The sequence below is a fragment of the Numenius arquata genome, chromosome 8 (genome assembly GCF_964106895.1).
Source record: "Numenius arquata chromosome 8, bNumArq3.hap1.1, whole genome shotgun sequence".
Lineage (NCBI taxonomy): Eukaryota > Metazoa > Chordata > Aves > Charadriiformes > Scolopacidae > Numenius > Numenius arquata.
This window is the reverse complement of record NC_133583.1, coordinates 21,591,191-21,615,179: the sequence shown is the minus strand read 5'-3', so window position 1 is coordinate 21,615,179 and position 23,989 is coordinate 21,591,191. Positions and strand designations below refer to the sequence as shown.

Here is a 23,989-nt window from a genome sequence, read left to right as displayed (position 1 = left end):
TAACAGGTTATGATTTAAAGGTCAGAGAAATCAAATACAAAAGTCAAGTGGAGACAGAGAATGATAACAAAAAAAGTAGAGGGGAAACACCCATCACAGCAGGGAAAAGAAAGGAGACCACGGAAAAGCCTCCAAAACAAAGATACTTCTATTAGGTTCGGCTTAAATAAACAAAATCAGAGAGTAAAAATAGATGAAAAATAAGATAAAATAAAAAATCAAAAGGATGTTATATGATAGTAATTATAGCACTAAGACAAAACAGAGAGATCTAACTTAGATGTTCCACTTCTATTTGTGTATGTGGCAGCTATTGCCTGTTCTACAATGATGGGATTACTGTTTTCCTTGTTTTAATTTTGCAAAGGCTGGGTTTTGCTCTTTAAGGGAATGAGGACAGTATTTGAAATCTCCCTCAAAATGCCTGTGGTACGAGGAAGCTATTTCTCACAGACATCTACCAAGAACATATAGGCTACTCTACAGTGGTGGGCTCATGATTACTTAAAAATTGAATGTTTTCATTGTTCTTGAGGGTAGTCACCATGGAGTTTCAGAATTCTCAGAGATGGTGTCTGCTTCTGCCAATACAGTTGGCAGATTGTGAGATGATCAGAAGATCATCTGGCAGAAGATAATAAAAAAGTTAACAAAAGCATATTTTTGTGTGTGTGAATGAAGACCAAAAGAGAACAGTATTGTTGTTATGTTTAAAATAAACGGGCAAAAGTATATATTAACTAGTAATGCCTGTTACATTTTTCAGTTTTAGCTAGCATTTTTTCACCTTCTGCATTATAAAATTATTAGCACTGAGGCTAAAGCACTATATCCTACAGACAAAGTCATCTTGGTCCTGCAGCTCGACTCTGTCTGGTTGCCTGTGGGGCTTCTTCCTTTGGGCTCTTCTAAGGAGTATTTTCATGAGCAACTCTTTCTCTTACCAAGCGTTTGCTCGGCTTGTCTGCAGGGATCATGTATTTTTCCAGGTACACTGCTGGTGATGAGCATTCAACATAGAGTATTCAGAAATTAAAAAAAATGTTAGGCTGCATCCTGAAAGCTTTTCTTTCATTTGGACAAATTTCTGTTGATGTCAGTAGAAATGTTGACCAAATAACTAAAAATTTTTAATATACACCCTTTAGTGAATTCTCTCCTATAGTCTAAACATCAGCGAATCCCCTTAAAAAGCACACTGTAAAGGCACACTTGTTTAGTTGTTGGCACATCATTTCAAAAGAAGCTAAGAAAGATAAGCACTTATTAGTGTTTTGATTTAATCATCCTCATTTAATGGGTACATTCACAGCTAACCACTAAAAGCATTTCTGTAGACATTTATCACTAGCGAATATCCAGCAAACTATTTACCTGCTACTTCTATTCACCAGTAAGTCTAAACAAGCAACACCATTGAGCGATACACACATACCTCCCTTAGTAATAACTCCATCTACTGGTACAGGATCTCAGTAAGTATTTTAAAATAGGTTATCTTAACTTTCATGATCAATTTGTTAGTAAAATCTCTGCTCAACATTTGCATGTTTTGTCCCACTGTTTTTTAATTAGTCAATATTAAAAATCTTAGGATTTATTTTCCTGCATGGACTTTTAAAAAAACTATTACAATACCTGAATGTGAAGTTTAAATGCTTAAAATAAAACAAGCTTTGCATAATGAAATAGTAACTATTTTAAATACATGGATATCCTTTGTCCAGCAGTTAAAGTCTGCGTCTCTGCCTCTGTTGTGGTCTCTGTCACTTATATGGAGACCACAGTCTCTGCCCTGAATAGGTTTCTTATTCAAAGATGGACAAAACATCCTCGGTGTAGAAAAAAATGTGTTATCATTTTATACTTGTGAGAAATAAACTTGGCTGACGTAAATTTTGCTGCCTCAAATGTAGCCTTTTACCAGGATGTGGTCAGCTCAGGGTCCATACATGTTTTTCTTCTCCTTTTCTTAATTCCATACTTTTATATTAAGATCTAAAAGGGTAACAGCTGTTTTGCTTATATTTTCACAAACATAACTAAAAGCTTAAAACCCCCTTTGATTAAAATACGCATCTCCTCTTCCAAATATTCACAGCCTAACATTGTTTGTGTATATATACACACTTATATATAAATACCCATTAAGGCAGCACATTAAAATATATTCCATATTAAAATAATGAAAATAAATGAAATAAATACCTTACAATAGCATTGTGAGAAATTTTAGAATAAGGAGCATTTCATATTTGTAAAATGTATACCCAATTTCTTGTTTAAGGTAATACAGCTTCTCTAATATGTCATAATACCAAGTAACACAACTCTCAAAATCGGTTACCCCCAAGAGAAGAAGCCACAAGATGTCGCTGTGATTCAGAGAACCACCACTCACTGCGGGAAAAGAGGGCAATACCTTCAGCATTTCCAAAATGACTTGTAAAAATCGTTTTAACACGACAGTTTTAAGACTGGCTTTTGACTTCCATAACCCTTGAAAGGCACTGTCTTTCCTCTTCTGTGATGTTTACATGCCCCAGCAATATTTTTCACTGTTCCTCACGGGTTTTTATAACAATGTTTTAGATGCTCTGCCAATATTTTTAGGAAAGCATCTTGCTCATGCCTGACTAATTTTCCTTTACGTTAGAACAGTAACTCAGTAAACATTTTAATATGAAAAGTCATTTGCTTACTAGGGGCTACGATTTAAAAGAACTTCCAGGCAGACGAAAGGTGTAAGTGGTACAGAATAGCTACTTAGATGTTGTTTGTAATCATTAGTGGCTGTCAAAGTGCATACAGAACTTTCAGAGGTAAACACTAACCAGAAAAAAACCTCATTGATTGCTAATGCAGACTACAGAAGGTGCTCAATTAATATCTACACAGATCTGGTGCTTGTTTATTGACAAGCTTTATTGCTCTGTTCATATAGAGCAACCCGATCTAAGAGTTCGGAAAGATAAACAAGGAGTTATATACTAAAATCCTGTCCACACTTCCTCTGGGGTCTCTGTGCTCCTTTGCCCTGAGCAGAGAGAAAGTCAGGCTAATCTCTTGAGTTTATTTAGGAGCTGGGCTTCCATCAGATGTTATTCCACAAATCTGAGTACATCAGCTTTATGGTCATACGATGCCATAGCTGCCATTTATCCCCTATTTAAACGTCTTCCTAAGAGAAAGAAACGCAGCACATACAGTTTTAGGGATCATTTACCAACCTTCTTAAGGCAAGCTGTTCTTAAATGACTCCTGCTGTCAGTTAGTATAGATCTAATTACACCAGGGAGTGATTTGCTTTGCTCCAGTTCAGCAGGATTCTCAGCTACTAACACTGAAACTCTGCATTTACCCTCTTTCACGCAGAATGATTTAGTGTGGTCTTTTAATTTGTGTATTTGTTAGGCAGGCCTGCCTTCCAGAGATAAGGAAGAAAAATATGTTCCTGCAAGTAAGTGCCAGGGGACTGTGACAGAAAGAAAATTCTTGGTGGTGATGTTAATTGGTTAATGAGGGGTCTGAAGGACGATACAAAGCTGCAGCAAACCTACAAGTCATGGCCCTGTTCCTCTTCCCCTAATCAAGGGTTACACTTCAGGTGAACTTCTATGAGACCGTGGAAAGCAGAATGTCATTGAGAGATAAGGTCCACCCCTCAAATTTAGTGCAGAGGAGTTCACTTCTCCTAATAAGCAGCCTAATACTGAACTCTACATTTCCGTATAACTCCATGATGGGATCCTTCCCAATTAAGTGCATTCCCCTTCAGTTAAGATCAAATCAAGTAACTGTATTGCCTGGCCATCCTAAAAGCTTCAGTGATTTGAAACAAATTGCTGCTCATCATAAGCAGTTTGCTTTAAAAAAAAAAAGTAAATCCAACAGATGGGATGTAATAGAACTGTGACTACTCTTATGGAAGGCCAAGAACAGGTAATTTGATAATGGTTTGCTTTTCTCTCTGGAGACACTTTTTGTTATTTACACTATTCACATTTGGTTCAATTTTCTCTCTGAACATAGAAAAATAAAACTGGAGAAAACTGCTTGGCTCTAGTCAAATCATATACGGGGTCAAGGAATGAAGAATGAATAAGATAAAGAGGAAAATAGGAAAAATGGAAATAAACTAAACCAGATCTCTAAATAGCTGAAGGTAAGGGCTCCTTGACCCAGTCTCTACTGAGCTTAATGTAATTGTGCTGAGCCTCCCTGTGGGTGAAGAGTGAAGAACGTATTAAAACATTTTAGAAAAGTGTCTTAAGAAATGAAACACTTCAGGTTCTGCTACTCTACACTCAAAATAATTACAGTACTGTCCTTTTTACTTCTGCATCCTTCACTGATTTATTACTGGTGTGCTACTCATTTCTTTTAAATCAAACAGAACCAGGATACAGCTGGGACTTCTGTGCTCTTTGTGATGTTATGTTGTTTATGGATATTGTGTCTCTGGTGCACAGATTTCTTCCTTCTATTAAGGGTAATAAATTCTTTGTTCTTTTGTGGATAACACAACATGGTCTTAACAGAGCTAGACTGAAATATCATTTTCCTAATATGATTTTCCTTAGTTTCAACTGCTAACATGACTGTCATAATTTGCATTTTATGGTAATACTCATGCACAATGTATTATTCTACACAGGATTTACTTCATCACAATTCGTATCATGACTTAATATGCAGCTTTGAATAGATGTTTTTCTTATTATTGTTTTACATACAAATTCTGCTACAGAAACAAGCATAAAATAGCCTGCACTGAGCAACCACCTGCAGAGTTTTGCACATCCCACCAGCAGGAGTTTCAGCAGTGATCTTTCCTATCAAGAGACGGAGACAGAGAGAAGTGATTCCACAGGCTAGAACACTCCACTGGATAGATTAACCTACTGGTTTGGTTTTTAGGAGAGATTTGAAAAAAAGCTTCTCAAAAGATCTGTCCAAAGCATTCAAAGAGGTTACAAAAGATGGAAATTTAGATTTCCATCATTTTATTGCCCACAAGTAGAGCAGGTTTGTCTCATGGAAAACTTCTATTAAAATCATATTCTAGATAAAGTACTATAATATATTTTCATCATGGTTGTGATTAAAACAAACTGTCATGTTTTTAAAGTAAATAGAAACAACTTAATTTTTGGGAAGAGTTTTTTGACCATAGGTAGGTCTATCAGATAGAACTTCTCCGAGTCCAGGGACTCTTGCTTTTCTTTGTAGTGGGAAGACTTGTAAAGTAGCTGGTAAGAGGAAAACTGGCAAGCTTTGAATCCTGTAACCAAGAATACTTTCTATCCCAATATGGTTCGATCACGCTGTCAAAGGTTTGCAGTGAACTGCAACACACAAACTGCAGCTTTTCTCCTGCACAGATTCTCTGCCATTCTGTGTACCAGTAGAACTTGTTATAGAGCCTGTGCAAGTGTTTATAGATAAATAAATCAATATGTAATATACAAAATATATATTTAAAAATTCTCAGTATATCTGAAAGGTGTTCCTGCCCAGGGCAGAGGGATTGGAACTCGATGACCTTCAAGGATTCTTCCAACCCAAACCATTCTATATTCCAACCATAATGATTCTATGATTCTTTGATATCTCAGATTATAGATTTCAGCTGTTTAAGAATCACAGGATCTGCAGCTCTGAGGTTTCAACACAAGCAGGACAGTTCTTTGAGGTCCTTGCCTTTGGAATTTGCTCCTTCTGGCACTCTGACAGAGAGCACTTTGTTGGCCTTCAGGACATATTGCAAGGCCAGTCGTTTCCATCAAGATTTGGCTGCACAGCTCTAAACAAAGGCTTATTTTCCTAATCATTGATTGGTTTTCTGATGGATAGTTAATTGGAATAGTACTGACCACTGCAGGCATTTATAAATGGAAGCATTCTTTTATGTACAATGTATCCAATGCCACAGTAGTGGGTGGATTAGATATAATTTTTAAAACCCCATGCAAATGGTAAGGGAATTCAAAACATGGCACATCTCTAGCTGTACTATTGACTGTAAACTGTTCATTTAAAAGCAGAAGTAGCAAAACACACAAATTACCCTTTGATATTTGTACCACTTTGGTTTCTAAGACCACACATACATATGCACATAGTTGATTTGAGATAATTACTGGCTTTGCATTTTATGTGACCTGCAGAAATATGCAGTATCCCCCTGCCCCACAAATAAATGGATTGTATTTCTCAAGATTAGGAAATAATTTCTCAGATTAGAAAAGGAGAAGACTGTTCAAAGATGAAAGAGACAGCTTGTTTTAACAGGCTGATTTCATTCTTAGGAAAACAACCTAGCTAAAAATTGACTACACGTGAGGAGATATCTGTTTGAAATACTATAGATCTATTCCATGATTTTCCTTTAAAGCTGGGAAGATTAATGGGTATTTGCAAATAGTACCTTCTGTAGGAATTCACATCCCTTTTGTCTGTCCTAAACTGGTGAATAATAAGATAAGGCAAATTTTAAGAAAGCAGAGTCTGATTAACTGAGAGGAAAAGTAACAAATATTGCAAATATTCTGAAGAGGTATCTCTGGTTTTGGTCAACTGCAATCCATAACTTAAGGATAGGATAAGGAAAAGAAGATTAATGTTGAATAACATCCTGTTGCCATGAGCAAAGGCTGAATTCTTCAGTAGCCTAAACTAAGCAGAAATCCAACAGAAGTTCAGCAGCTACCCAGCAAATATTATCCTTGGATTCATCCAAAGCTTTTTTTGTTTAAGAGGAAAAAAACCTTTTCATGGACATGATGAGTGACAGCAATGACTGAGGAATTCAGGAACTTTCTTAAAATCTTCCTTGTGTCCTGTTTTCATTCTGGACTTAACACAGGTAGTTTTTCTTTGGAAATGAGTAAAAACTTTATTTACATACAATACATAACCAGTTTCTTTGGGATGACACTCATAACCATAAACATTCCTCCACCCTTGTCTTCTTTACAATCCAGGGAAGCGTGCCTGTCCAAGACCTTACATTTTTTCCCCCCAGATATGAGATATGAAATGACTCTAAATGGCTGTGAATCTATTAATGTTACAATAATGTCTATTATGGTTTTAGAATTTTATTTAGGTTGACTTGTAAGCTCTGGGCAACTCGAAATTTGACTCTTTGCTTCATTATAATATATGGCTAACTTATAGTCCTAGAAAAAACATAAGGCATAAGGTGACTTATTTTTTTTCCACTCCTTGTCTTTCTTTTTCAGTGCCCTTTACAATGGACTTGAGTCATGTTGGATGGAAACTTCTCCATTGTATGTGGTTCCGTGGTTGAAACAATTTTGTGCTTAGCTTCAAGTGGATGGAATATAAATAGAAGCCACACCACTTTTTTATGTGGGATGGTGTATTTTTATAACTTAAAGCATGATGATATATTTGAAGAACAAATTAGTCATTCTGCCTCAAGAACTAGTCTGTCTGAGGTATGCCACAAAATTGTTTTCAAATTGTTTACCTGGTGTGGAGCCTACTGAGAGTAAAAATAGATTCTTGATTTAGGCTTGGTAATTCCTGTATTATAGTTTGGCTTATTCTGTTGCTTTACTGATTACCATGGAGCTGGGCTGGTGCAGGGTAGTAAGACAGTACCTCACAGTTTATGTCAGAATGTATTGTCATGGTCTGTTCCTTCAGGACATCAACAGAAGCACATGAAAGTTGTAGCTGATACTGTTGCTCTTGATCAGACCTGCTGCCCAGCTATGAAGTCGTAAAAGATGCCATTTAGTATTTACGTAGTACTTTTCAAAGAATCTTAGAATTGTAGAATGTTTTGGGTTAGAACAGGCCTTTTAAGGGTCGTCTAGTCCCACCCCCTGCCCTGGGCAGGGACACCTCCCACTAGACCAGGCTGCTCAAAGCCCCGTCCAACCTGGCCTTGAACACTTCCAGTGACAACGCAGCCACAGCTTCTCTGGACAACCTGAGCCAGTGTCTTACTACCCTCATCATAAAAATTTTCTTCCTTATATCCAATGTAAATCTCCCCTCTTTCACTCTAAAACCCCTTGTCCTGTCACTACAGGCCTTGGTAAAAAGTTTGTCCCCATCTTTCTTATAAGCCCACTTTAAGTATTGAAAGGCCTTACGGTCTCCCTGGAGCCTTCTCTTCTCCAGGCTGAACAACCCCAACTCTCTCAGCCTGTCCTCATAGGAGAGGTGTTCCAACTCTTTGATTATTTCCGTGGCCCTCCTCTGGACCTGCTCTAACAGGCCCATGTCTGTCTTGTACTGGGGACCCCAGAAATGGACGCAGTACTCCAGGTAAGGTCTCACCAGAGATGAGTAGAGGAGGAGAATCGTCTCTCATACGTGCTGGCCATGATTCCTTTCATGCAGCCCAGGAAACGGCTGGCTTTCTGGTCTGCGAGCATACAGTGCTGGCTCATATCCAATCTTCCATCCACCAGTATCCCCAATTCCTCTCTGCAGGGCTGCTCTCAATCAGCTCATTACTCGGTCTGTACTGAGACTGAGGGACTGCCGTGACCCAAGCGCAGGACCCTGCCACCCAGGTCCCTCTGGATGGCATCCCTTCCCTCTGGCTTCCTGACTGCACCGCTCAGCTTGGTGTTACCCGCAAACTTGCTGGGTCTCAGTACATACCCTTTAGGGACACCACTTGTTACTGGTTTCCATTTGGACATTGAGCCGTTGTCTCCGGATGTGACTATCTGGCCAATTCCTTATCCATCTAATAGTCCACCCATCAAATCGACATCTCTCCAATTTAGAGGCAAAACTTTTACGTTCTTAAGAGACTTTTACAAAAATATCACACTCTCAGAAGTTATTTAAAGGATAAATGAAATAAACTTCACATTTTGTAAGCATGGAAATGGAAGCACAAAGATGATTTCCAAAGTCTGAAAGGCAGCAAGGCCAAAGGCAGAATTCTGTGTCCCCACACTTTAACAATCAGGCCATGTAAGATGAAATAAGTGAAATGCATCCATTTGACACAAGTTTTCTAGTACACTAAACATATTTCAGGAGTTTCCCAGATCTGAAAGGTATTTTTGTGAATTGCAGCACAGAAAAAAAGATTTTCATGTAATTCATTTCTCACAAAAACAACAAGAACTACTGTCTTAGTATTCTTTCTGACATCCTCGGGGCAAAGATTGTCCATGACAGTGCTTCTTATTTCCATAATATTTTATACAGACGCAACTGAAAGGAAACAATACGATCCACTGAATCCACAGTTATCAGTCTACTGGTAGAACCACACCAACACTTGGACTACTCATTTATATCTGTAGATAATCTCATTTAAATATGAAAAACTTATAAAACATGTTGATAAGTTCTTGAATTCTTGTAGTTCAGGGTATGCCTGCATAATTTTCCAGCCAAATTCTTTGAGGAAAATTTTGAGCTTAAAATTGTAGAATAAGAGTCTCTATTTTACAACCCAAAGTTTCCTACCTGAGGCTGCTGAGTGGCAGTGGGTCTCTGAGGAGATGGTATAGGAGTTTTGGACAACATTTGGTTCATTTTGCTTACGACTAGCTCAGTTATATGTTGCCTGTCTTCAGTCTGATGCTCACCGATCAGAGGCATCGCACAATCCATCACCTGTAAAATAAAACAATACATCAGCTACTGATATGGCACCAAAGTAAACTTACTCCACATCCGTGCAGAATGGCCTGCTGGAAATCTAACAGGATTCTCTGCACTTCTGTCTAAGCTACATTTCTGAAGATCTTCTCATCTCACGGCTCGTACCACGTTCATCAGCTGAATTAGAACAGGGAAATGCAAACTACAACTTCAGCTTCCTAGCTATTTGTTGGATTTCTGTGAGGGAAGGCTGGATCCTTATTGATTAATGGAAAACTTTAAATAAGACCTTCTTATCATTGATACCCTCTCTTGAAAAGCAGTGTGGCCGCAGTGCAGCTGATGCAAAAAAGGAGTAAGAATTTCTACAAAGAAAGCAGAATATCAGAGAGGCAAATAAAAACGTGTGCATTTCCATTCTAAATGTGGCAGGTTAACGGTGGTCAGCAAATATTTAACTCAGCTATTCAGACGACTAAAAATAATATTGAATTCAGTCACTTCAGTGGGTTATAAGCATTTGTTATTTCTACAGAATACTTGTTATTTCTACAGCGTATCTACTTTTGGCGCATCTGTGTTTGTTTCAGAGGAAATAAAAGTGTAACATAATAACCCCAATTATTATTCATAATGGCACTGGACATTCTTATTTCAACAATAAAAGGATTTAATTAATCTTTGAAAAACTGCAATCCTACTTCAATATGCACCAAGGCTATTCAGAAAAAGGTGAAGTCGTGTCACCTGCAGCCCTGCATTCTGGTGTTTCTCATAGGTATGGATCACAAGTGACTGTAATACAAACAATAGTATTATTAATTAATAAAAGCCTGTCAGGGATGAAGCAGTTAGACTACATTGGCAGTAATACACTGTATGGATGTCATTATATCTGACCCAGTTAGATTCTTTGTACAAACTGAGCTGTGTCCATATAACTTTTAGCCTGTGAAAAGCTGTCCAGCTGCCAAATCTCACACAAGATTTCTCACTAGTGCAGGGAAATAATGCCCTAGACACAGTAATAAGCCATGAAGAAGGAAAGAAACATTAGTAAGGGATCCTCAGGGGTTTTGTACAACTGCAGAAGGATCAGGGAATTTTATGGGAGTGTGTTAGTACTTCCAGAAGTGTACCTTCCTGTATCTCTTTGGCTTCTGAGGTTCCTTCTCTATTGCAGAGTATTGGAACAAGACTGAAAAGGTTCAACAGAATCAAAAGGGCGCTGGAGGACTCCTGCTGCCACAGGAAACTGTAAGTGTTAATGACCAGAGAAACACCTTAAACTGCCCTCACTCCTATCCAGTCTCTAGCGAAAGGACTAGAAGAGAGCTGTGCTGTGGGAAGGCAGGGCTGGTTTGGCTGGAGAGGTCGACTTCCATCTCTTCAGGTGGACATTCTGCCGTTGGCTGTTTCCTTGAGCTGTTTTTGTTAGTTACCCAGCTTGTGTAGTCAAACACACAAATTGAGTATTTAAGGACATTTGGATTTAAAAGAACACGCATGTTCATTCTAACACTGGAATGTAATCCTTCATCTTGCACAGTAGTTGGGAATGAGCTGCGCTGTAAATAATATTACCTAAACTTGAGGATTCTCAAAATATAAGTGCTACAGAAATTCTTCCCAAGGCTGAAAAAGACTACCTTGTTCTAATAATGAGATTAGTTGGAAGGCCAAAAGCATTTGCATTATTCTTATGTTTGTTCACTTATAAGAGGCACTGGCATTGCGTATTCACAACCAAGATGTTGGCAACACTTTTTCTGGGATTTTCAGATGTAGGATGTCTCCTCTAAGCGTCCTCACAGCTAAAAGGCTTTAAAATAACCTGAAAGTAAACAATTAAATAATAACTGAAGTCCAGAGCAAATGTTTCCTAAGAAATGAATGAATGATTTTTCATTCTTGGGCCTCATCAACAGTACTGCAGAAATGCTTAATAATTACACAGAAAGTTTCTATAAAATTTACCATATTTTCTAATAAAAATATTTTTAAGTGGAACATAACCAATGTTTTTAATTAATTGAGAGAAAAGTATTGAACCAATATGAGTCGCTATTTCTGAATGGGTAAAATGTTGCAACTTGCTGGTTGTGTGGTTCTTGAAATACAAAATTTTTGTGGATTTAGTATTGATTTCCACTGAGTTATTGGTATTAAAATTGTTGCAGCGCTTAAAGATCCACTTCACTTCATCATGAGCTTTTTCTTGCAAGAGTAATATGCATAATGCCTGGACGGAGGAGACAACTGTACCTGCCAGATACTTTGGCCAGGACTTAGTGTTAATAATGACTGAACGTTAGGAGCTCTTGATGTCAGTGTGAAAGACACTAGGTTTTTGTTTGTCTGCTGCAAAACATCTGATTTTCAGAGAGGGAGTTATGTCTGCGGTCTAAAAATGTGCCCCCCTAGAGGGCAGGCATTAATGACAGTTATTTTTGAAAATATTGCCCCTCTCACTATCAGGTGCATATTAACCCCCCTTTTGCCCAATAACAGAAGCAACAGTTGTTTCACAAGCACGCAAAGAAAACCTCACTTTGTTTACCATCCACTTACATTTAAAAAATTATTCAGAATGACTGAAACAAATTGCCTAAAATAAGAACCTGCCACAGGATTAGACAGGATTAAAATCTGCAATACCGGGTTTCTGACTGAATTTCTATTTTTAAATACTTCTATAACTGCAAGTTTACATATAAACTTTCTTTAGGAGATACTGCCATGTTGTTTATTAGAACATGTGGGAAAAGTGTAGTTCTATGTCTAAGGATAAAAAAAGAAGCCTTGACGTGTCGCTTGAAACTTCACGGCCACTTCAGTAGAGAAGATTTTACATTTCTTGAGGACAGTATTTTCAAGCATAGCTGCCCTACTCACTGCCCTAGTGCCCAATTTTTAGGCAAATTCAAACAGATGTGACATTAAGACCCATAGCCATTTGCCCTTGACAACCTTTAGTCACTTGGACAGGTTTTGATGTTGCTAAAAACCCTTTTGTTTATTGCCACACTTGAACAACTATCGTTGGCCAAGGATATGGTGAACCTAACACTGAAGAAGTAGTGAGTCAGATGCCAAGTCTTGAATGATGATAAGCAATAATGTGTTCTGGTGCTTTCCTGAAGTACAAAACCAGTAGCCGAAGTGGGAAAAAGAGAAAGTAAGGCATCAGATTATCAAGAAAACTACTGATCCCAAAGTGAAATGGCACAAAATAGCTGAGTAAAAAATTTCCAAGGCTTAAAAGTGGTTCAATTGCAGGACACTGTTCAGTTTAATAACCGATTGGCCTTGCGAGGCGATGTGGGTGGGCAGAAATCAGAGGTGGCAGGAGGCTGAAGGGGCTCGTTCCACTGACATTCCCGAGAGGGAATGGCGAAAGTGTCTGGAGCACAGCGCTGACACCCAGCCCTGCACGTGGCTGCTACAAAGAGCCTCCGCTTCCCGCTCCGGTACCGCTGCTGGGACTCTCACAGACAGAATTTAACTACTAAGACAGCACTTTTCCTATTCCTTGGCAAAGAAGCTAAGATCAAGGTGAAAACAGGGTGGGTTTTGTTGTCTTTTTTTTTTCTTTAAGAGAACCCAGTCTATTTTCCTTCCTAGTAAAATAATCAATGACAGTTATCAGAAATCAGTAATGCTTTGTATAGATGTATCTTAAGAATTAAAAATATTTTGGGTAACAGTAACAGTTTTTAAAACCTGTGAATGACTAACAGGAATGTCATGCTGGCACCTTCCCCACTTTAGAGGACTTGACAAAGTTTAAACATACACAAAGCGTCCTGTTTATAAATAGTCTATTTACAGCCTGTACTAGTTTTAAAATATCATTTAAACACAGCCAGGCTTTTTTTTCAGTACCTAGTTCAGCTATTTAAAATGTTGGAGTTTCCCACTAAGAGGATTTCATAGAAAAAAGACATCTGTAATTCATAAAGTCAAATATGCTACTTTTGCAGATGCCAGTAAAAACATGGCTCACTATGAATTATGGTCACTGAGTTCGTAGTGCTTCTATCTTTAATTTACTTGTATTTCGGTAACCAATTCTATGCGATGAATTTCTTTTATCACCCAGAAACCATATTCTGAAATGCACTTAACTCATCTTTATATTAAGCTATAAAAGGCTGAGTGTATTTATTAGCAGTAGTAACAGAAACTACTGTTTCTGCATGTTTAAGTCAACCCAATACTGCAATAAAAAGGAACACTGACCTTTCAGTGAATTAGTCTGTGCCCTCCACTGCTAGTGTGGATAAGGCAAATATTTGAAATTCGGGCTGCAAGACTGAGACTGGCAAGAAAGAGAAGAGAAATGCTCTTTAATTCTTTTGAATATGAAAGAAAATGGGATGCGATTAATGAAGGAGCCAGTGCCACTATAGGGTATCAGTAATTGCAAAGGGATCATCATGTTTGGAGGAGAAACTAATCTGATTGCCGCTGCCCAAACACGGTTCTCCATTACACAGTATGTTTCCCACCAAAGGGTGAAGAAAGATCTCTTTCTTTATGAAGACCCAGCCCAAATGGTGCTGGGAAAGACAGAGCTGTGGGGGTTAAAGGAAGGGCAGATGTAAAGAACTCTGTTGATACAGTGGAAGAAAAAGGTGTTTGTCAGGATGCTGAGGAACAAGAAGAATATGAAGGAACACCTAGAGAGTTTGCAAGAAGTGCCCAAGGAGTCTGACAGAATAATGATACATGGATTTCATATGGGAAAAGACCTATGAATGACAAGAGAAGATATGATAATTGGTAAGTGTAGAGGGAGGAGAAACTAATTTCATTGCTGATCAGGGTAATTTTGCAGGTTCCATGATCGAGAGTGTGAGGACTGAGAAAAAACATTTACTTTGGTCTGTGAATAAGAGAAGCTGGATTGTGCTGTTGCTGTTATGTCCTGTTCTTCTGTGTTGTTTTTGTGGGACCTGGATGTCTCCAACTGTGGTGAAAATTTTGACTGTAAAGGCAGAGGCTGATACAGATTTTAATTTCAGAGTTCTGAGTATGGAGAAAGTAACTGACATTAAGGAAAACTAATAGCTTGAGGAGGTCACTTAAGACTGAATGGGAGGTAAGAAGAGATGGTGTGATTTCTGAGAAGTAAGGGAGTGACTGGATATGAAGTAATCACGGGGCTTTCCCTGAGGTCTCTATAGCAGATGCAGGAATAATTTGTAATTGGAAATGTAACCACACCTGAGAAGTCGGTAGGGGATAGCACAGCAGAAAATCAGCGGTGACTGCTAGGAAACTTTTACAGTCCCTCCTGAAGTGGGTGAGTAACAACATTTGCAGAAAAAGTAAGACCAGCTGGGAAAGTGAATCAAGCATTCCTAGATGAAGGATCCAGTGCCTACAGACAAATTTATATGGTCTGGTTTTGAGCTGGAATGAAAACAAACCAAGCGAATGATTTCTACGTCCTATCAAAATCAATGCATGAAGCTGAATTTGTACATTGCAACTCATGCAAACATAGTACATTTTAAAAAGTGTAAAAATATATAGAAAATGCAGAGAAAAATTCAAGCACTTTGAAGAGATTATGTGGAAGAGATTAGTTTGATCAATAAAATAACAATTAGTTAACATCACAATGAATTTTACCTGTATTTACCCCCTATTAATAAAGTATGGTTCATTATGAACAAAAGAAAACATCAAGATGGTCACATATAAGAAGTGCTATTGTTGCTAATTAAAAAAGTTACAGCTATTTTGACAATCAATACAGTAAACAAATATTATGTGAGAACATTAGTGAACAATTATTGTTAGGATAGAAACCAAAATATTCATGTTATTCACGCGGGTCAATAATTGTTGCTCCATTCAAATGAAAAACTAGTGTCCTAGCAAAACAAATTCACTCCCTTCATTAATTATATCACTAGATACACTTCATTTACTTTTCCGTCTAAAAGAACATCTGATGTCATTATTTCTGGAATGGTGTCTGGAAAATTTCAGTGGATTAAATCTATTACTTCCAAAATATAAAAAAGGCCCAGAAGAGTTCATTGAATAAACTGAATTTTTTCTATCCCATGAAGCCCACATATAAAGCAATATATTAACGAATTCAGTTATAGGGGTATAGAGGTAAAGAACTCTGTTGATACAGTGGAAGAAAAAGGTGTTTGTCAGGATGCTGAGGAACAAGAAGAATATGAAGGAACACCTAAAGAGTTTGCAAGAAGTGCCCAAGGAGTCTGACAGAATAATGATACATGGATTTCACATGGGAAAAGACCTATGAATGACAAGAGAAGATACGATAATTGGAACTAACACATCAGAAATTTGGAAAAATCTTAAAAAGGCTGTGTTTTCTAGAATTGTATCTTCTTAGCTATTTCTTATTAAATTATATTAAGTCCTATTAGGAAATGTAGGAATGCTCCTTGTTTTGGAAATGTGAATCTTCACAGACAGATGTGGTCTTAATTATAACTTATACCACCAAAAGAGCAACTTCAGACTCCTAAGTGTTCAAAACTTCTTATAGTACTAGATCATAAATTATGAGACGCTTCTGACTTTATCAACTATTACAGCTGGACTTAGTTCCCTTACTAATCTGAATGAAGGATATTCTTTAGTGGATGGAAAGCCACTTAAGTGTGTAAAACAATAATGGCCATCATTATTTGCCACTTCTGCACATGTTTATATGTCAAACCACCCGATTAAGAGATAAAGTTATGTTTTTAGACAGTTTTTAAAGATCTGCTTATTATAGGAGACTTGTATCTACAATATTGGCAGACATGGTAAGGAACAAAACTTCTCCCTCTTCTTTTTCTTTTGGGATAGGGTCTGAGCAGCTTTGAAGTTAGCCACACTTTGAGCAGGGAGCTGGGCTAGGGGACCTCCAACCTAAAAACATCTATGACTTGCGATGCACCACTTACAACGCTATTACCAAATATTTCTAACAGAATTTATTTTCATGTCTTTGGTCAGTCTTTGGTGCTGAATTTTGGAAATGTATGTGATTAAGACAGAAGAATAAATTAAGCTTAGTGTCTGAGCACTTGGGAGTACAGCATCAGAGGCTTGTGCCATTAAACTTGTGCTGTAGTCAGTGACACAGCTCTGTCTGAATTGTAAATTCAATCCTATAGCTAGCATTTCCTGGAAAGCACAACTGTAAGTAAAACTGCACAAATACTGCATGAGATACAGGTTTCTTCTGCCTTTGCTCCCTTCTGATGTGTTCCTTCATGTACTTTAGCCAGTATTATTCGGGACACTGAACGTGGGAACACAGAAGTCTGTATTAGTGCTGGTGCTGTATCACTACACCTTATACACTGAATATATATGTATTCTGGAGTTGGTGGTATATTTCCTAGTAGTTTGATAGACTGCAACACCTTAAGAAATGGCATCTACTACACCAAGACTTAAAAAAAAATACATCGAATTCTGTTTCTTAATTTCTTATGTTGGCTTACAGTGGCTGAAAATATTCTTTATGAAATTGAAATGCTTTACATTTTTCTAGGTTATAAACTACTGGGAATTTAATTTTTTAATATAGCTTAGGGTAAAAATAAGCAAGTAGAAATAAGACACCTGCAGCAGCCACACACCCATTCAATTTTAAACAAAGTTTGGGAGACTGCCTGTGAGGCCACTTTAAAGGATTCTGTTACATTTGTTCTCTTTTACTGCATTCGTCATCACGGTATGAGCTTTTGTTTGGTTTCCCAGAGGTTTGGTTTTCCAAGAATGAATTATGACAGATAATGTTCACTGGAGTCAGAAACATGAACAATGCTCAAGTATCTGTTCCTTCTAGTATTAAATTTACAGAAGTATTAATTTAAAAAGGGAAAGATTGAAAGTCCTTCTTCTACTTAAGAATTTAAAGTTTAATAGACCTTAACTTGATATCTTATTAGGAAGAATTGGTGAGACAGTTAAAAAGCTGTGTGTGTTGATAAAATTCTTGTTTCTACAGCTTGTTTCTGGCATGATGATGCCTGGCAGCCGAGTACTCCAACTGAGGTGGAAAGAAGAGACACTAAATGAATAGCTAAGATTGTTAGACAGAACAATAACTTGACCTTCCTCCTGATCAACCTCATAATCCTTCCTTTTAGCTAAGTGATTCTTTAATTAGTTCATTAGGAGTCTAGAGATAGTTCTTTGGAGTACAGCAGTAAAAGACAAGAGAAGGTCATTTCTTCCAGGGAACAACCATGGAAAACCATGTTCTTTTGAAAGTCAAAGTTACCTCTTACAACCCCCATTTAAGAAAACTGTAGAGAGCTTGTAGCTCCACAGAAAAACAGGTTGTATTGTGTCCGAGTAATATTATGACTTCAATATTTTGTCCTTCCTGTCTTCAGACAAATTGGTCTGGATTGTTTTCCTGGGGATGCGTAAGGTATCCCTCAACTGTGTAGCAAGAAGGCACAAATGGACATCCCTCAAAATTCCCCTGGGAGTAGCATTTATAGCAGAATGGAAAGATGAATGGTACACTAAAAATGTATCCTTTTTATAACGTTTGGGAAATAATAGTAGTACTGGCTTCAGCTTGTTCAAATGACTAGAAATATCTAGGGTTGCTATAGAACTATGAAGATACTGATGCACAAACTAGCACTGGGAAAATGACCCAAATCTAGAAACAGACCCAAATCTAGCACCAAAAGCTATAAAATGTGAGAAGCTGTATATAGATTGCCATTTATTGGATTTTTATTACATTGAGATTTACTTGGTCAAAAGAATACGCACATCGCACGAAGAAGACATCCACAAGAAGCTAACAGTAATAAAGACCTGTATATTTCTTTATTTCATAACAAAGTATATGTGGGCAGAAATTAAGTGTCTAGAACTATACTTCAGTGTCACTAAACATCCTTAATTTTTTTCTTTAATTTTAGTTCTCTAATCCTTCCATATTATCCCTGAACAGTCATTACTCTACTTACACAGCAAGCACACTGCATAACTTGAATGGCCATGAGGCTTTAAAATAAGAGTAAGTTATTTTAAATGTCTCATCCTTCTAATTAAAGAGAAACTATTAGAGAGACTAAAACATAAAAAAATATATGTTTACCCTTCTTGAAGAACTGGGGCGTGATGACTGGATCTAACATCAAGGATTCTATCCTAATTCACACTCACTCCGAAGCTGGATGACGTTGTGTATGATATACGTGTGCTTGCCTTTTGGTGGTTACACTGGTTGAATGTTCAGACTGGAACATCAGGAAGAACATATCTGCATTACATTATTTCATACACTAGGAAGTTTGTATGGCTTTTGTCAGATTGTAACTGCAGAATTAAACTGTCAGTAACGCAGAAACTTTTAGTTTTGCAGTAGGTGTAACAGTCACCATGACAACAGGAGAGCAGAGGTTTCAGCATGGGACTGCAATTGGAGTGTAAACCCAGTATTTATGGACCCATTGTCCTGCTCAGCTACTGGTTCTTGATTGCAGCATGTACATGCTAGATTTAATAACACATTTATTTTCCCATGTTGAAAGTACACAAAAGGCGAAAATTTTTCCTATAATGGTGCAGACAGTCTTCTACTCCTCATTGTATTGTAGAATTATAGTGCAATAACTGTTAAAATTATAGTGTAATAGCTGTTGATGTAAGCTGGCTTTTTAGTAGCAAATGATCCTAAGTTTTACAGATGTTCTGTTGGATTTGAACTTTGCAAACAATTCTACATTTCAATGCCTTATCCAGATTCTAAATATTCTTGCTGATGAGCATTACCATCTTCCAAACAATTCAGCTGATTCTGTAGAACAGCATGAATTACCATGCTTCTATCCGCTCTTTCTTTTAATTGCAACATCTATTATGTACACTACTTAAAATGCTCTATAAACCCAGTTCCTCACGTATCCTGCAGTTCTCAGAATTCTGTTTGCTTAAAAGTATGATGGTGTTTGGCATGGAAAATCAGGGGATTTGTTCAGAAGCAGGAATTGAGCTACTCTGTTGGTCCATTATAGAGTTTGCACTGGCTATTTCGTTTTCAGAAAACTGCTGCCCCTTCTCCTCCCACCCCCAAGACCTCCCAGGCCTGAGGCAGGACCTCCTCTGTGGACCTGACTTCAGTGGAGGCTGTGACTCTTGCCGGCTTTGCTCAAAAATTTGAAAAATTGTGTAGTATCAAAAATGTGGAAACAGTCGAGTTCAGTGAAGGAAAGCGAAGTGCATTTAGTCTGTCAGGAATCTGCTAATTGAGGAATGCAACAGAAGTGTCAGCTGTTAAAATAAAGGAGCCATCTCACTCCCACTGGAAGCAGAGAAGGGCCAACTATGGTTGTACAGAAAGAGCAGGATGAAAAGAAAGCGGGGAATAAAAGAGATTGGTAGGAGGGACTAAGTGTGGGTTGATGCCAATCATTTCTCAGACTTGCTTTAGCTACAGTGCATAAGAACAACATTATTTTATGTCTGAAATCTTTAGTTTTTACAAGAATCTACTTGTTAAATGCAACCCTACTCTAGTTTTGCATCTTTTTGCATGCAATCATTCAGTTTTTAACTACTGTCTTATGAGGTAAGATAACCAGTATCTTATGTCTTAAAATAATTCACATTTCTTTATTTTAGAGTTTAAATTTTGGGGTAAATATTTATTGGATTAAAGCCAGCCAAATCAGCATGAACTATCTCAAATGCAATGAATTTAGATAGATGGGGGTGTGTGAATCATTCAGGGGCCATGGGAGCGGCAGAGTATCCTACAAAGCTTTGCATGGCGTAGGGGAGGCTGCAAACCCAATCGCTGGAGAGGAGCTTCCTTATGAGCGGAAATCAATGCCTTCCCAGTCAATAGAAATGTCTGAGAGACACCTGTGGCTACAGCCAAGCTGTGACGTAGCAGACATGATAAATCTTACGTTCAGGAATTTTCTCTATATTGTAGCACCAGAAGACAGAGCAGCCTGCTTTCAGAAAGAGGAAAATACCTTTTTTAAGGTATGCAATACCTCCTTCAAATGTCAGCCAGATTTCACTGGGTGCAGCATTACAGATTTAACAGGAACCTCAGGGTGCGGTGGGGGGAAAAGAATGCACTATATGAAGGAGTAACACGAAGAGGTTTAGTGCAGAATCCTGAATTTTATGCTACAGTGAGTTTTGATACAGTAAGACACAATAAGTTCTGGTTTGGCCAGGCAGACTAAGGAAACAGGATTTCTTGACATCTTCCTCAGCTTCTCAGGAGGTAGTGATTAATTCTGTTTGTTTTGCTGCAGGCTTACTGCTGGAAGCGGCTCGGTCCTTTGAAGTGCTATTGATTGATTTGGGAATTACTGGCAACTGCAATAGTGATACATAAATTCATGAAAAGAAAAGAAAACACACAGAGCTGTTTAACACCATGACAAACCGAAGATCTTTACTTCTGCAAAGCTTTTCTTTTCTAAATGGATATGAATAACTAGAGAGGGTCAATCCACAACCTCCAGAATACTCTCATGGTTTAGAAAAAATACTTACTTTTGCTTTAGCAAATATCAACCTCTTCTGGAGTGGGGAGATTCTGAAGATTCTTGCCTATCTCCTGAATAAAATTCTAAGAACATGGGAGATGCTGAAGAAATCCTGAATTGTGTGATAGGCAAGTGATGATATCTTATTTTATGGCTAAACAAAGTTATATATATCCATAATAAACTTAAGGTAAATGAGAAACTTAAACGTTTCAAAATTATCTACAGCAGAAACTTTCGATTCATGAGGAATCAGATCTTAAAGGCAGCATTTAGGCTAGAAAAAAGTAAAGTAGTTTCCACTTCATTCTCAATTTCCCTTTGCATGTAAAGATATAATTTTGTTGGGGTTCCCTTGGGATAGCGCTATCTATAAACCTTCCAGGAAAAAATGGTGAGCCTGTTCAGGAAAGAAATCATAAGGGTTGGGAAAATGTGACATCCACATTTGGTTTTGTTTTGCAGTTTGTGTACATTTCCTCAAACACTAAAAGACATTACCATATATATGGTTATATTTTCCAGCAAGTGTTACCACAAACTTGGACATGTGCTTTGTATTATGATTTAAACATTGCTCAAAAATACACAGCCTTTCCTGAAACACAAATAGGCCAATGCCTGACTATCACAAATGTTCTTTACTTGGGTCTTGGTAATAAAGAAATGCATATAGTGAAAAAAGCAGGATTGCTTACCTCAAAAATATAATCTTTGCCATCCTTTCCATGTACAGCTTTAACGGCACAGATGTCCAAACCACCAAATATTTCAGAACAGGTGTCAACCCAAAGCTTGTACCTGTTTCATAAAAATAATTTTTTTCTGTGAATCATCAGGCTCTTGTTTTTCTACAGGCTTAACCTGATCATCTATTTTCTATAACCTTTGCTCTAAATGCAGAATCTTCACTATATTGTCAGATTTACCGAATTTGTATTTCCCAGAATAGTAGCTTAGACATACTGGCCTGATTACTCTACTTTTCCCAGTAGAATCCAGAAAAGCTGTGGCTCTGTATCCTGACCTAGTGTTATGCTGGATTCTGTCCCATTTTATCTTGCGTCTGCTCTAAACCATGAGCAACCTGAAGATAAGTTATGCTGGAGCAGAACAAGCATCTTGCTCCTGTAAACGAGCATCCCCTCCTGCATTTCCCGTGCCCCTGTTCCAGTACGGGTGCTCCCTGTGGTTGTACTTCATGAGAACCCCATGGAAGGGCATTTAGCTCCTGACCAGTTTTGGTGGCTTTGGTCATGCCAAGGGGTTTTAGACAGTAGGAAACAGGGCTTCTGTTTTCCTGTGAAACTCCAACTTGTGCATCTCTGCAGAGATTCAAGCGCGACAACCCTCTTGCCTATTATGCTTGGTAATGTACTTAATTATGGATGGGGTTTATTCTTTTATGAGAAAAACTAGAATGAGAGTCTCTGTCTTAAATTACAGACCCAACTGTATTCCAAAGAGGAGCAATGAGAGCTTCATGTGTACATCACTGAACCAGGCAAAAGAAAAATCAAGACAAAACAACCCTTAAGGTGATGCGAGAGAAAACAGACGTATGACACTATGTAAAAGTTCTGCAGCCCGCCTACAGGAGAGCTGGGGAGGGACTCCTTACGAGCGAGTGTACCGACAGGACGAGGGGTAATGGTTTTAAACTGAAAAAGGGGAGATTGAGATGAGATCTCAGGAAGGAATTCTGTGCTGTGAGGGTGGTGAGACCCTGGCCCAGGTTGCCCAGAGAAGCTGTGGCTGCCCCATCCCTGGAGGGGTTCAAGGCCAGGTTGGAGGGGGCTTGGAGCAACCTGGTCTGGTGGGAGGTGTCCCTGCCCAGGGCAGGGGGTGGCACTGGATGGTCTTTAAGGTCTTTTCCAACTCTGACCATCCTGTGATTCTATGATTCTATAACATTCTTCATGTAGGGTTATAGACAACTACAGTAAAATTCAACAGAAATGTAAAGAATCCTGAGGAATTCTACAACTCCTAAAACCAGCTAGTGTTTCACACACTATTGAGCACCAGAACTCCTCCATTTCATTTCTACCCTCATGGTAAGAAATACGGACTGAGGAATGGACAGTTTACCCATTCTACATGCAGTAACATGATTAATTTTTCTTGCGTGAAAAGCTTTATCCATCCTATGAATAGAGAGATTTTCTGATTAACAAGGGAATGAAGTGGGACTTACTAGAGAAAGAGTGAGGCAATTCCTGTGATGAAGAAGGGAACCGTTAGTGAGAAAACCCTTTGCTGAGCGCGTTCTGAGGTGACGTAAGCCGTGTGCGTGTGCTCAGTGGCAGGGACTGACTCACGGGACACAAAGCAGCATTGAAAACTTGCATTAATTAATGGCACAGCCGTGCATGGGCACCAGGAGGTGATGATATGATCCTGAAAGATTATATAGGCTGATATCACAGTTCCGATTGAAGGACATGTTTTGCTTAAAAAACCCAGTTTTTTCATTTATCATAAATTTTTTCCTCTTTCATTGGCAAGCATTTGAGTGTAAATGAGAGCTACTTCCTTTGCCAGACCCTCTCCTGCTCCAGCCTTTGAGCCATGATGACAGATTTGTCACATCATAGTATTTTCCATTGCAAAAAATTTGGTGTAATAAACACAGCATTTGACTTCATTGCAGGATCAAAGGAAACCTGTTGCTGGGCTGAGAGTTTTATTCGTATATAAATATCTTCAGTAATAGCATCCCTTCCAAGTAAACTTACTAGGTCACATTCTTCCTATTTTCTAATATCAAGTCTGCTCCAGTGGAAAATTTTTTCCTTTAACCAGAATACAAAGAAATTGATACAACTGTTTGAAAAAATCCTGAT

At 38.1% G+C, this 23,989-nt stretch overlaps 1 protein-coding gene across 1 annotated transcript in view; it reads right to left on the bottom strand.

The window, feature by feature from the left end:
* The window catches only part of SYN2 (synapsin II), a 180,985-nt gene that overhangs the window by 14,390 nt on the left and 142,606 nt on the right, over positions 1-23,989 (bottom strand). Inside the window, exons 9-10 of the mRNA XM_074151484.1 lie at positions 21,842-21,944; positions 9,475-9,624 (exon numbers count right to left, since the gene is read on the bottom strand). Coding sequence (XP_074007585.1) covers positions 9,475-9,624; positions 21,842-21,944 — 253 coding nt within the window. The remainder of the gene's footprint in view (positions 1-9,474; positions 9,625-21,841; positions 21,945-23,989) is intronic.